General features: G+C 39.0%; 1 protein-coding gene across 4 annotated transcripts in view; it reads left to right on the forward strand.

The window, feature by feature from the left end:
• Window positions 1-14,207, forward strand: part of akap13 (A-kinase anchoring protein 13) — a 223,947-nt gene that overhangs the window by 148,331 nt on the left and 61,409 nt on the right. For 2 of the 4 annotated variants that reach the window (XM_028473335.1, XM_028473327.1), the window contains exons 12-14: window positions 6,081-6,475; window positions 10,938-10,982; window positions 13,225-13,287. In XM_028473335.1, coding sequence (XP_028329136.1) covers window positions 6,081-6,475; window positions 10,938-10,982; window positions 13,225-13,287 — 503 coding nt within the window. The remainder of the gene's footprint in view (window positions 1-6,080; window positions 6,476-10,937; window positions 10,983-13,224; window positions 13,288-14,207) is intronic. The other 2 variants (XM_028473344.1, XM_028473351.1) reach the window with 2 other exon arrangements.

Below are 14,207 nucleotides of genomic sequence, written 5' to 3' on the forward strand. Positions count from 1 at the left end.
TTATAATAAATTATAATGATATTTATTAATGTATTACATGTGACCTTGTTTTAGTGAAAGCATAAATGAACTTTCTGTCTAAGGTTTGTCATTTGTTTTCCTTACATTTAAATGCCTGTAGTGTGGTGTTACCAATTAAAACTGCAGAACCAATAAACTCATAAATGCAGGATCATGTGGTGTAACAGTCCATGACAGGTGCAACAATTACTGTGGTTATGCTTTATGCTCAGAATTTTACCTGATCTATGGTTGTGTCATTTCAAATTCCAGCTCCACCGATGTTAAAATGTGAGAAAGCGTTTCCTATATGCTCTGAAAACTTGTGATTGTATAGAATACATCAAGCTATAATTTGACTCAGATTCTTATTTACCAGCACCTCGAGGCAGAGGTGCCAAAGATCTACTAAGCATCTTTTAAAGCCTGCAGCTTTTCTGTGCTGCTGCTAAAGTACAAGCTGTAGTCCCTGCTGTCACTCCTCTGCTGCTGTTAAAAAGTCTGTTTGAAGCCAGACAGCCTTTGGTTGCAGTTAAAAAAACCAGATATCGCTCACTTTCTGCTGTAGTCAGCTCTTGAAATGTATTTGTGATAATGTGAAGCATTTGTTGGACACTATATTGGATAAAGTCAGTGCAGACACTGTCTGGGAGTGTACAGTGTGATGCTGAGACTAGTAAAACCTCTGGTGATATAGGACATGTGGTCCTTTGTTTCTGATTGGATTTTCACACAGGTTCAGGTCTCATGCTTTATGAGATACTGTGTACAAAAGTGGAACAATAGGAAGAGAAACTATTTGAGATTTCAGATAAATTAAGGAGCCAGGATCAGGTCTTTAGTTAGTAAATTGTATAGATTGTCTTTGTTCCCCTATCATTGACTGGTGATTGGTTTAAATGACCTTAGCTGTGAAAATGGCTTCACCATCTTAAAAGGACAAGGTGATATACTGTATTAAATGGATGGATTGTGTGTTGTTGGTCTGTTGCCAATGTTAGCTTTAGCCTCATTACAGTTTTAGAGGAAATCCAATATAAGGTTAATAACATCTGTCTAAACCAGTGGCTAAACAAAGAGGTTTCTTTCCTTGGTTCATTGGTCCTCATTTATCAACGTTGCATGAAAACGAGTACACATTGTGTTGTACGACAGGACCAACATGTGATTCATGAAACATTCGTATCGACCAATCCCAGCATACGAAAATATTCCTGGTTGGGAGGCCCCACCCACTGCGGTCAAACAGACACTTGCAAAGAAATAAATGTTTCCGAGATGAAAATCAGCGTTCTCACAGTTGAGGTGAAGAAGAACAAAGATGTGCTTTTTGGTGGTGTGAAAACTGGAATTTAAGGAGCTCATTTTAAATACTCTGTGGAAGAGAATAACAGAGGAAGTGAGCAGCGTTTTTGTATTGGAACAGACTCAGGCTGAGGTTTGAATTAACTTATCAATAACTTACTTATCCAATGTCTAATGATGGTTTAAATGAAATGTTACTCATCCACAGCCTAAAAGCGTAAATCCCTGCTTTTTTTTTGTCAAGAAAAAGCAGACGAGTCAGTCTGGCTTTGGCTCCTCACGCAGCGTTAATGCATCAGACATCGCTCCATTCACCTTCACATTGTTGTGCAAAACAGGTTAAAATAACATCACACATTTCCTCTCTCTCTCTCTCTCTCTCTCTCTCTCTATATATATATATATATATATATATATATGTATATATATATATATATATATATATATAGCAGCGTTCCCACGCTGGTCCAACACAGAACAGAAGCAGCGCTCCTGTGATCCCGGTGTGTGCGTGTGTGTGTGTTGAACCTATGAGCTCCTGTCCAGTAGCAGGGTTTATCAGTGCGTTTATTGAAGGAGAACCAGAAAAGTACAGGTATCAGTAATAATATGGGTTTTTAAAATTAATTTTATTTTGTTTTAATAATCTGTTTTGATCTGTTCTGAATGCGTGTCTGCTTATGCTGAAATAACAGCTGAAGCTTGTTTATTACTGTATTTTCAGTCTCACTCAGATTGTCCTGTGCTGCAGCACAAATCCACACACTCAGATTTGCGTATATGAGGTTGAAGCTGACGTAAGATCTGATCTGACCTTACGATCACGTCAGAATTGATGAATACCAAAGCTTGCGTGAAATTGGTCAAACCTGCGCCATACGCTCAGATCTGAACGTACAAACGGTTTATAAATGAGGGCCATTGAGGGAAAATCTACAAAATATAGATTACGCTAAAATCTGGGGTCAAAGATCCACAGTGACTGACATAGAGATCCATCTGTTCCAGCTTAGGTAAGAGAGATAGAGTGGATAGAGGCACCTTATCATTCACTGCTTTGCCCTATTTTCTCCTCTCTTTCTCATTTTGCACAATCATCAGAGGTTGCCTAGTAACTTGGGCGCTAGCTGTTTTCCAGCATTATCTCTAATTGGTAGCCACACAGCTTTAGTCCACTTTACTTGGTTGTGGTAACAGGTACAATTTATTCGGCACTTTTTTTCAAATTACGTCTGCTTTCAAGACACTAAGGCAGGGTGTCAAACTCATTTTAGTTCAGGGGTCAAATACAGAGCAGTTCATCTGAAGTGGGCAGCACAATTTAGGTGGGAAAATTAGTAAGTTTGGACTTTCACATATAAATAAATTATAAAATATGTACGACACTGATAATATCAAAGTAATAAGTGACATGTATCCGCCCATGCAGGACTTTATTTTTCAATTTTTATGTAATTTGAAGAGATTTTGTGGAGTAACTTGAAGAAAATTGCAGGATTCTTTTCTTTTCTTTTCACAATTTGAGATTAAAAATGACTGAATAAGAAAATATTCTGAATAATGAAATGAACAGACAAACAACAACAACAGCATACACAAAATGACACCAAAAACACACACACTAAGAGAGAAAAATTATTACTATTACCAGCAACACACAAAGCAACAACGAAGATGCAGTAAATGAGAGAAAAATACACATGATCACTACAAAATACAGAAAAACATACAAAACTACATAGAAAACAACCAGACAACACCAAAAACACATACACTGAGGGAGAATAATTTAAATAATAACAAAAACACACAAAAATGAGACCAAAAACACACACACTAAGAGAGAAAAATTATTACTATTACCAGCAACACACAAAGCAACAACGAAGATGCAGAAAATGAGAGAAAAATACACATGATCACTACAAAATACAGAAAAACATACAAAACTACATAGAAAACAACCAGACAACACCAAAAACACATACACTGAGGGAGAATAATTTAAATAATAACAAAAACACACAAAAATGAGACCAAAAACACACACACTAAGAGAGAAAAATTATTACTATTACCAGCAACACACAAAGCAACAACGAAGATGCAGAAAATGAGAGAAAAATACACAAGATCACTACAAAATACAGAAAAACATACAAAACTACATAGAAAACAACCAGACAACACCAAAAACACATACACTGAGGGAGAATAATTTAAATAATAACAAAAACACACAAAAATGAGACCAAAAACACACACACTAAGAGAGAAAAATTATTACTATTACCAGCAACACACAAAGCAACAACGAAGATGCAGTAAATGAGAGAAAAATACACATGATCACTACAAAATACAGAAAAACATACAAAACTACATAGAAAACAACCAGGCGACACCACAAACACATACACTGAGAGAGAATAATTTAAATAATAACAAAAATACACAAAAATGACAACAAAATAAGAGAAAAAATATACTGAATAATAAAAAGAACAGACAACGTCAACAAAATACACAAAATGACACAAAAACACAAAACAATAATGGAAATGATCTTGATTAGAACATGAACTGAAAATACAAGGATCAGTCTTGGTCCCACACCAGGTAGGATATGACTAGAAATGATTCTTTCCTTTTATTTAGAAAATGAAATTCTTTAAAATGAGTGTTATCACTCATTCATTCCATCATTATGCTCGATAGTTATTTTCTTACAGAATTCTGAGCAAAGTGTTGTAGTCAGACAAAGGGGGGACTTGCATTCAGAAATAAGAGAAAGGGGTACTTGAGCCAAAAAATGTTTGAGAACCACTGCTCTAAAGGGCCCTGTGCCTCAGGGCATCGGTATATGGTACCTAAAAATGGGTAATTTTCTCTATCCACTTACTTTGTTTAGGGTTCCATGAGCTGAACTTTAAATTATACACTGGAAAGCATCAACCACTGGTTGTATTCTGTTGCAGCCAGTGAAACATAACATGTTGTCAGACTGTGAGAGAAAAGCAGCCCCACATAGTAACGCCTTGTCCAGAGTGGAGCCTCAGCTAAGACGCTACAGCTAACTCTGCCTTCAGTCACAGACACTTGGTGCCCAACACCCATCTAACACACACACACACACACACACACACACACACACACACAGTTAAAGGCAGGCCCAGTCCTGCGTCCTCTCACTCCCAGAGGAAGCGCAGTCTGCAGCATAAAGCCCATCTTTCATTGCCAGCTCCCCCAACAGAAGCCGCTCTATGCCCTGCACTCACACTGCAGCTGGCGTCACAATAAGCCCAGTTAAAGCTCACACCTACTAATTACCTCTAACCGGTCTATCCCAAACCTGAACTGTATGTGGAGCTTTTTTCCCACCCATCCCTGTGACTATTTTTACTTGGCAGTGGCACCTTCTTTTCCTTCTAAGTCATGTTCAAACATCTAGTTATTCGTCTTTATTTCAATTAAAATCATATCACATTAACCATGAGCGGTATATGGCCCTCCACATGATAAAAGTGAAGGTTGTCTTTTAAAGATGAGTTTTATTGGCATGTATCATGATGACTGGGTCACACCCTGCCATTTGTTCCTTATTCTATTTCCCTCCTGTGGATTAAAAAGCTTCTCCTGCTTTCTCTCTCTTCACCCCCTGCATGTGTGCACGAATGCTTATGGTTATAGAATGTGAGCCGCTGGGTCAATAATGACCATTTGAAGGACAGCTGTTTTATAAATTATATGGTTAAGTTTAATTGAACATCTTGCCAGATACAGTTCACTTCATCTTAAGTTTATAGAATATGTAATATAACACTTCTGCTTTTAGAAGTAATAAATCAACTTTTCATTAAAACTTTGCTTTAAATCAACTGTGAATTAAAACAGTTTTGCTCATCATATAGCTAATAAAAAAATGACTGTAAGGCAATGACGACTCAGTCTTGGCCAAAGATGGACAACTTTTAACCCAGCGGGGGCCATTAAAACTGTGATTGTATGATCAAGGGCCACATAAACATTCATGTCAGCATTTAGAACAATGACCAATCTGAGCATTAATACAGGGAAGAACAAAGGTTTTTTGAGTGTTTTTGTTGTCATCTTTCACTCATTTATTACAGTTATTGTTGTTGTTTTGTGTTTTTTAATTCACTTTGTTTATTTCTCGTGTGATTTTGTGTGTTTTTGTAGTCAATATGCAAAATCGTTTTGTACAGTTTTCTATAATTTTGTGCATTTCTGTAGTCCTCTAGTTTGTTTTCCAAGTAATTTTTGGTCATTTCTGTTGGGTTTTTGTGTATTTTTGTTGTCGTTTTGAATTGCTTTCTTTCATTTATGTATTTTTGTGTTTTTTGCTGTAATTTTTGGTCACAGTGGGAGGCATTAAAACTGTGATTGTCTGATCAACAGCCACATTATCAACATTTATGTCAGCATTTAGAACAATGATCAATCTGAGCATTAATACAGGAAAGAACAAAGGGTTTCTGCGTGTTTTTGTTGTCATCTTGTGCATTTTTCTCATTCTGTCCGTGTTTGTTGTTGTTTTTGTGTTTTTGGATTTACTTTTTGCATTTATCATGTCATTTTGTGTGGTTTTGTTGCCATTTTGTGAATTTTATTCTTGTTTTGTATAGTTTCCTGTAATTTTGTGTATTTCTGTATTCCTCTACGGATTTTTGCAAGTAATTTTACAGTAGCCTATCTCTGCTCTTGACCCTTAAACGCACAGTTCTGGTCTAATATGTATTTTTTCATGTCTGCAGAATGACGAGCCGGTGACGGGAGGAGATAGCACCAGCGAGGTGTCCATCTCTCTCTCCTCTACAGATGACACAGCCAGCGTGGGTCTCTCCAGTTCCAGCCCAGAGGGCAGCCAGGGCTTGAGCTGCAGCTGGAGCCCAGAGGAAGGGGTTGGCCCTGACAGCAGCACCACCACCATCGCTGCTGCTGCTGCTGCTGGGCTGGATGGTGCTAGTGTAGGCGGAGGAGATTCAGCCGCAGCAGGGGAAGTTGATGAAGAGGCAAAAGACAAAGTGACCGAAGTCCCACGGCGTTCCTGTCTAGTTCGAAGTAGCGCACGCTCTGTGTCACCTCTCCGTCGCCACAGCTGGGGTCCAGGAAAGAACCACGGAGGAGACGCAGAGATGAACCAGAGGAGGTGAGAGAGGAGAGAAATCTGCATTTCATTCCTAACTACATCATACAGACCCCAGCTGATGTGAAGCAGCTCTATCCACATGCTTCTATGGTGGCAGCCATCAGATGTCAGTAGGCCTGATGTGAGCAGATTTATTTCAAACCTACATTCACAAAAACCTGAATCACACTGAGGCTAAATATTTGCGTTGATTCTCCACCTTTGAAAGTTCTGAAAACATTTTAAGTGACAAAATGACCAAGTAGAATATCAACATGCTCATTTGATCCATAAACACATTGAATTCCAACAAAATGTCTGGTTAACTTCAAAACAAGAGCCCTATTTACAAAAGCATTAAAACTAATGGAAGACAAGAAGAGATGCTTTTATTTTGAAAAGGGGGTGTTTGATTTTTAGCTTGAAGCCGCACAGTCACAGTGTCACAGTCTGAGTTCACATTGGTCTGAGATCGGTTATAAGCGTGCGCTCTACCGGATAATGAATTTATGCTACTTCCGCTTAGCTTTTTTCTACTTCCGCCGTGCTGAGATAAAAAATTTAATTTCAAAGCTAAGGTTATTTGACGAGTGCTGAATGGCTCCTTTCCTTGTACAAAAATGTACAACTCCTCAATATACAAGGCGGGAGAGGTTCCAACGCCACAAAGAAATGATAGACCAGTTAATTTTCTTCATGGTGAAGGTCACGCCATCACCAGACACCGACAAGAAGGAGCTCAGGATTCTCAGGTACCGAGCCAAGCACCATGTCTGGGATACAAACAGTAAGTTTTTACAAACGTTTACAAAAATTTGGATACAAATAATTAAGTTGATAAATGCTGTGATTAATCATATACATTGCAGTAAAAAACAATTAACCTAATGTAACTTTATTTTTTAAAATTAGTATAACCCAGTACGGGTACATCTCAGTACGTAGCAGTCACGTACTGAGATTTTAAGAGGAACTCAGTACGATGTAAACTCAGACCGTGACACCAGTCCCAGGACGATTTTACATTCCACTCGCAATGCATCATGGGACGGTTGAGTATGACTAGTGTGCCCACTGTGCATACTTAAAAAAATTCCCCATAAAGTTTTATTAGTTTATCTTGTACTCAATTTTTCCATACTATCTCATTTGAATGCACTACATACACATTTTGACGTATGATTAGTACATTAGTATGTTATACTTAAAAATGTAAATCACACACAGTCTACACTAATGTACACACACTACAGCACAATACAGTACAATAACAATGATTAATGTATAGTACCGGTAAGTACATACTGTAAGTACAGTGTTTATCTTGTTATTTTACATTTTTGCACAGATCAATAAAATTCCTAACCTGGCTAGAGCCAGATTGATGTGTAGCCCCTCCCTCTAACTCCAGTTCTCCACATTGATCTGGATCTGTGTCTGGCGATTCCTTTTGGAACCAGGGAGGGACATGAACAGAAGCTGATTGGGCGAAGCGCCTGTCTACCATGATTTGTTTTAGCCAATCACACGGTAACAAATGATGATGTCATCATTGGCATGCGCAGCAGAGACGCTGCTATAACAACAACAAGTCTCCACTGGTGAAAACCTTCTTTTGGGATAGTAATGCTGTGGTCTTTATGTCGTTGAGTGACTTTTGCTGTTTTACAGTTAATGGCACGTTAACCATCCTCCTGCGTCAACATCTTTCTATTTTGATTTGGAGCTGTGCTAATAGCGGTAGCTCGGCTAGTTCCTCTCCCCGCAACTGCACATGCTGGTGCATGTGCTTTGGCGCTTCTGCCTTCGTCACACCTGGATATCCCACCCTAAACCACAACACTGCCTCATGATTGGTTCAAACCGTTTCAGTTCAGATTCAAAAGGCAAAGGTGGGAACAGCACAAGATGGATTGTGGTGTTTGTGAACGCCAGAATTCATCTTGCAGGCAAGGTTATAAAACTCACACATAATTGTGAATGTGAGGATTAGATACAGATTTAAGAAAAAAAAAAAAATTAAAAATAGGTTAACATGCGACGTTGATCAATAATCAATCAAATGTTCCTTTTTATATAATCACTTAATCTACACTGCAAAATAATGATTTAAACATTTCAGTTTTCATTAGTTTTTATATTTATTCTATGAAGATGTGTAGAGAATGTTGTTCATTTGCCTTCATGAAAATGATGGGGTCTGTTTTGGAAAGGTTTAAACATTTTTATGTGAATAATACTTCATTACTCTCTAATCCTTGCTGTAAATATTGGTCAACATTAATCTCCACAGACCTATTGCTGAGTTCATTGAGGGATTTCTCGTGTCTTTATGATTTTTCAATCACATTTTGCCCTTTGACACAGAACATTGTGACCATTTGATACAAACTGTCCACTTTGTTTCTTTCCACACTACATCTCCTGGGTCCTATAACGACGCTGAGCACCAAAGATGATGACATCTTCAATGCTTTCATGATTTCATGTTGAGAAATAGCATTCTTATATTTGTTGCACTCATTGCAACATCTCCTCATCCTTTTATCTGAGGGATGTCACGCATCGCTGCACCCAACAATTAACCTAATCGTTTGTAAACTCATTTACCAACAATTTTCCCATTTTTTTCACATCTGCTATGAGGTTTTAATTCTTTCAAATCAAGGTAACATTAACAAAGATTTGATTTCTTTTTACCACATTTAAAATGACACATGCTAGGGATGATTTCCATGTTTTAGTGTTTTGAATTCACATCAAGCTAGCAAACGCTAAAAGATCATACTGAAGCATTTGATTTGTTTAGTGTGAGCTCACTCGTCTATCAGTCTGTCTTTGAGCTCAGAGGAACTAAAGGGAGAAACTTTAGACTCTCTAAGTAGTGACAGAAATTATTTTTCTGTGATCAAAAAGATATTGACTGAATATAGAATTGGTTTGAATGGCTGAGGTTAAAATGTTTATGTTTAACTAAACCCTAAATTCACTTTATCAGCTGAAAACAAATGTATTTGGGTATGAAGAAGTGTTGTTTGTTGTTTTAAGACTAGAATGACTTCCGTCAATGTGATTAAACCAGGCTATTACAATTGAATGTTGCTATTGGCTGAGAATGTTGGTTTGTGTTGTCACCAACCACCACTGTTAGCTCCGCCCCTCCTAGAAAAACTAGCATCTGTTGACTCTGCAATCTGCGACGAGTGTTGGATTGAGAGAATTGTGGATAGAGAGGCATTGTGAGTATTGAGTAGCTAATTAGCGTAGCATAGATGGTTCTTTGGAGATTTTATAGTACAGACTAGGCGTGTCCTAACTGCTCTAGGAGCCCCGCCCTTAATCAAGGCATATTTAAAATTTCCAGCCTAGATGCACTTCAGAAAAAACCATGGGGTTTAGTTACTCTTTAACATTATTTGAGATTGACCACACATTGGCCACATTTACATGATCTTTTTTAATTCAGATTTAAATATTCAGAATTAAAGTGCTCTGCTTCGTGTTTAGATGGAAATAGTCATTCCGAATTGAGGTTTATATGGAAAAAGCATTGATTCGCCTTTATTCAATTCCACTTTAAGTCTGTGGGTTTGGGAAGGGTTCTGATTGGACAGGGAGCAAACGTGACGTATCACGTCTATCGGGATAAAGCACACAACCGACCTTTTCTTTTCAGCTACAACATAGGAGACCACATAATTAGAACTGTTTTCAGCTTTATATTGATTGTAGTTTTGAAGCAGTAGCTTGATGATAACATACAGTTTCACTTTGGTCAGTTGAGCAGGAGAAGGAGAAGAAAGGCAGATGACCGTACTTTGGCCAATCATAGCCAAGGGTTAGTGCAATGGGTGCTGTACCTCTCCTATACAGAATGTTAAGTGGAAGGAGAACTTTGTGATGACCCACCTGTCATTAGTGAAGCTCTGTGTCCTGATGCAGGGCTTCATGTCCCCAGTGTTTCTATCGTCCACCCACTCTTTTCATTATGTCCATATCTTCTAAGACTCTTATTAAATAAATAGTGTCTGCTCGAGTCCAACGCTTGCTTTGAGCGGCCATCTTGGATTATGTTGTCACCAATGCGTCATCGCAACAGGACAAGCATGCGCAGAACGACCGGAATTCATTTGAAGCGGAATTAAACGTTTACAAGATCAAGGAATTATTCCCTTTGAATAAACCAGCCAGTTAATTTGAATTTAAGTTTCATTTGGAATGGCCACCTTCATTTGGAATTAAATGTTTACAAGGTCAGTTTTAATCTTTTTAAAGAAGATATATTTTTTTATTCTGAATAAAAGATGAATTGAAGATCACATGTAAATGTGGCCGTTGACACTAAACGAACCTTTCAAAGTCATGTTTCATCTCATCCACCATCTTCTCTCTCTCTCTCTCTCTCTCTCTCTCTCTCTCTCTCTCTCTCTCTCTCTCTTCTCCTTCCCTCCCTCCATCTCTTTCTCTATCTATTGTTCTCCAGTTCCCTCCATAGCTCCGGTGAGGGGAAGTCATCCTTTCACAGAAGGTATATAACTTTGATTGGTGGACAACATGGGTTATTGAGCTGTAACCTTTGTGGAAAACTTTCCCTATTATCCCTGTTACCTATCCCTGCAAATGTGCCACTAAAAATAAAAAGGAAAATAAAAGTTCCCCTGCTTTTCTTATCCATGCTGGAACTTGCATGAAATACAGGAATAACATGCAAATGTGTGGTTGCAGTCACATTGAGATGCATTGTGTGACTCTGGATGTTTGGATTGGAAGGATTTATGTTGGAAATAGTTCACACTTTAGTGAATTTAGTAATTAGTACAGTTATAATAATTTAGTAATAATAATAAAGCAGAGAGAATTTTCCTGCTAAGAAAATTGTGGGCCGCATCACCTGCCACCAACTCACCAAACAACGGATCAGCAGAGGTGTGAAGAGCACTGATATACTGTATCCTACTCAAGTAGAAGTACTGTTATTTCTTGCCATGTCTCTTACATACAGTAAACATCTCATGTGTAAACTTAAAAAGGAAGAAACCAAATCTTGAACAATTGGAACTTAATTTATTTTTGGGGAGGCAGTGTCTCAGTCCATAGAGACATGGGTTGGGAACATGAGGTTCAAGTCCCGGTTAGGACCCAAAAAAAAAAACAACCGGAAGTTGTTCTGGTAGCTGGAGAGGTGCCAGGGCAAATCTTGAGCACTTCCGTGGTGCCCTTGAGCAACACTGTCATATTTCTATGGAGCTTTTCTGGGTACTCAGATTCGCTTTACAGTGAAGGGAGCAGTGTTGGCAAAGTCAATTATTTAAACTTAATTACAATTTAATTACAATTATGAGAGCAACATATTTTAGGGGGTAGTGAGTCATCAAGCTGTAGAGTCATGTGTAGATTGGCCTACTCCACCCACCCACATGAGTACAATCTAACCTTGATGGGTGGCACACCACTTATTTATTATCAGATGGAGATGGAGGTTGTCAGACCCAATCACTGAGAGTCATAAATATGACAATATATTCATTTATGGTAATGTATGGCATCATATACCACCCACCAGTGTGTGGTGGCGCTTATGTGTGTATTTCTGACTTTAAGATTACCTCTACCTCCTGCCTGCAGCTCAAAACATGCTCCTGTGAAAAGTAGCATCATGTGAAGTAGAGCTAGGGGTGGGACGATACATAGCGCAACAAGTTATCGCGATATTAAAGCATCACAAGAGATATTGTCGATGGCATAAGTTGTATTGCTATGTTGCGAGGGGGCGCATGTTTTTTCATTTGTGCTACATCTGTCCATAGAGAGCGTGTTTTTTCACCTGCCCGAGACTTTGTCTGTGTTCAAATAGTCAGTATCTTTTGTTGTGTTCTGTTTGCAAAGCAGCACTTTCTGCACTTTAGATAGAAAAACATTAAATACAAATAATACATTAAATAAATTAATAAAATAAAATGTAATAAATAAAATAAAATGTAATTAATAAAATAAAATGTAATTAATAAAATGATACAAAAAAAATTGAAAATAAAAAAAAATAATCGGAAAAAAAAATGTATTTTATTTCCCCACAACGGTTGAATAGGTCATACCCACAGTTGGTCAAATTTAAGCACATTTATTTTCAAACTGCATTTTCTTTGGTCTAGCCTTAAGAGACTTGCTCAACAGTGGATTTGTACCGGTGACCCTCAGATTACAAGCCTGCATCCTGACTCCAAATTTCCACTGAATGCGTAACGACTCCGTAACATCTCTGCTGCGTAACTGCAGCGTAATCTGCAGTCCATCAATCCCCACGGCCCCACTATAATCGTGCATTATAGTGAGTTGTAGTCAATACAAAGAGAACCACAAAGCCATACAAAAAGCCTTGAACACAAGAGTATTTTATTTTGAAAATAAAGCAGATATTTTTTTTTGCGTCTGTGCACTCCTTCCTGTCCCACACCGGCTTATCTTTGCCAAATTTATTTAGCACAGCACAGGCGTCCAGCAAAAATAGAAGGGCTGCGTTTCTGCTGCAGAGGGCTCCGGCATGAAGGAGTAGTTACGCATGCAGTGGAAATTGGGGGTAAACCATTAGGCACCCACTGCTTGCATCGTGAATTGACTATATCGTCCCACCTCCATGGTCTGCATCTGACAGATTAACTCCACTCTTTAGTATAAAATAATCTGTGTGTCACTCAGTCTGTTGCTCTGCTTCTTCCACACAGTACGTGACTGTTTGACTTCTAACCACCAACATGTCTCCACTCTGTCAGTATAAGCTGGTGTCCTCATGATGCTCTCCACAGCCATGGTGCGGGGGTAGTTAGGTCCCCCAGGTATACAGTGTGTGTAGGTGTGTGTTTGTGTGTGTGTGTGTTTGCTGTGACAACTTGACCTTTTTTGAATAGGGCGTAAAGAAAGACTGCATGATTTGCATTTGCCGTTGCTGCTGACTGCCTGGGGTGGGTATGATCTACCCTGTGAGGGAGAGAGTGAGGAAGGGAGGGAGGGAGGGAGGGAAGGAGGGTGGGAGGGTGGGTATGATCTACCCAGCCAGCTGGCAACCACCAACAGGCAGAGAGCAGCAGTGGCTTCCCCTTTTATTCATTTTTCAGCATGCAAGACCTCCTGGCTCTGTGTGATAGTATGTACTAATAGTGCCAGGAAGGAAGCCTTAATATGACAAATAGAGCCATCTTCATTCACAGCCCACAGCACAGGTGAGTGCTGCTCCCCACTACCGGTCACTCATAATCACCCAGTCATGATTCTTCTTGGCCAGTTTTACTTAATCATCCTTGAGAATGTGTTAGACTGGTGATCTGCTAGATAATGGAATGCCATACAAACCTAAAGGCAGCAGATAAGAGAGATTTACTGCCGCAGCCTTAACTACCACCAAGCCTGTCCCCAAGCCTCACACAGTAGCTCATCCTGAAATGTAGCCGTAGTTTTCCTCACCATAATCATTGTGTTGGATTTCACACTCATATTTCCAGTCATAGATGGATGGAATTGGGTTTGTAAATCACAGCTGCAGAGCTGTGTGTATGCTGATGCTGATGCTGATGCTGATGCTGGGAGCCGTCTGCAGCTGCTTTATGTGTAAATTTGCTCCACAGTCCTGGTGATAACTCAGCTGACTAAACACTATGCAGGAGCAGCTGTGTGTGTGTGTGTGTGTGTGTGTGTGTGTGTGTGTGTGTGTGTGTGTGTGTGTGTGTGTGTGTGTGCGTGTGCGTGTGCGTGTGCCAGT

The sequence above is a fragment of the Gouania willdenowi genome, chromosome 3, assembly GCF_900634775.1.
Source record: "Gouania willdenowi chromosome 3, fGouWil2.1, whole genome shotgun sequence".
Lineage (NCBI taxonomy): Eukaryota > Metazoa > Chordata > Actinopteri > Blenniiformes > Gobiesocidae > Gouania > Gouania willdenowi.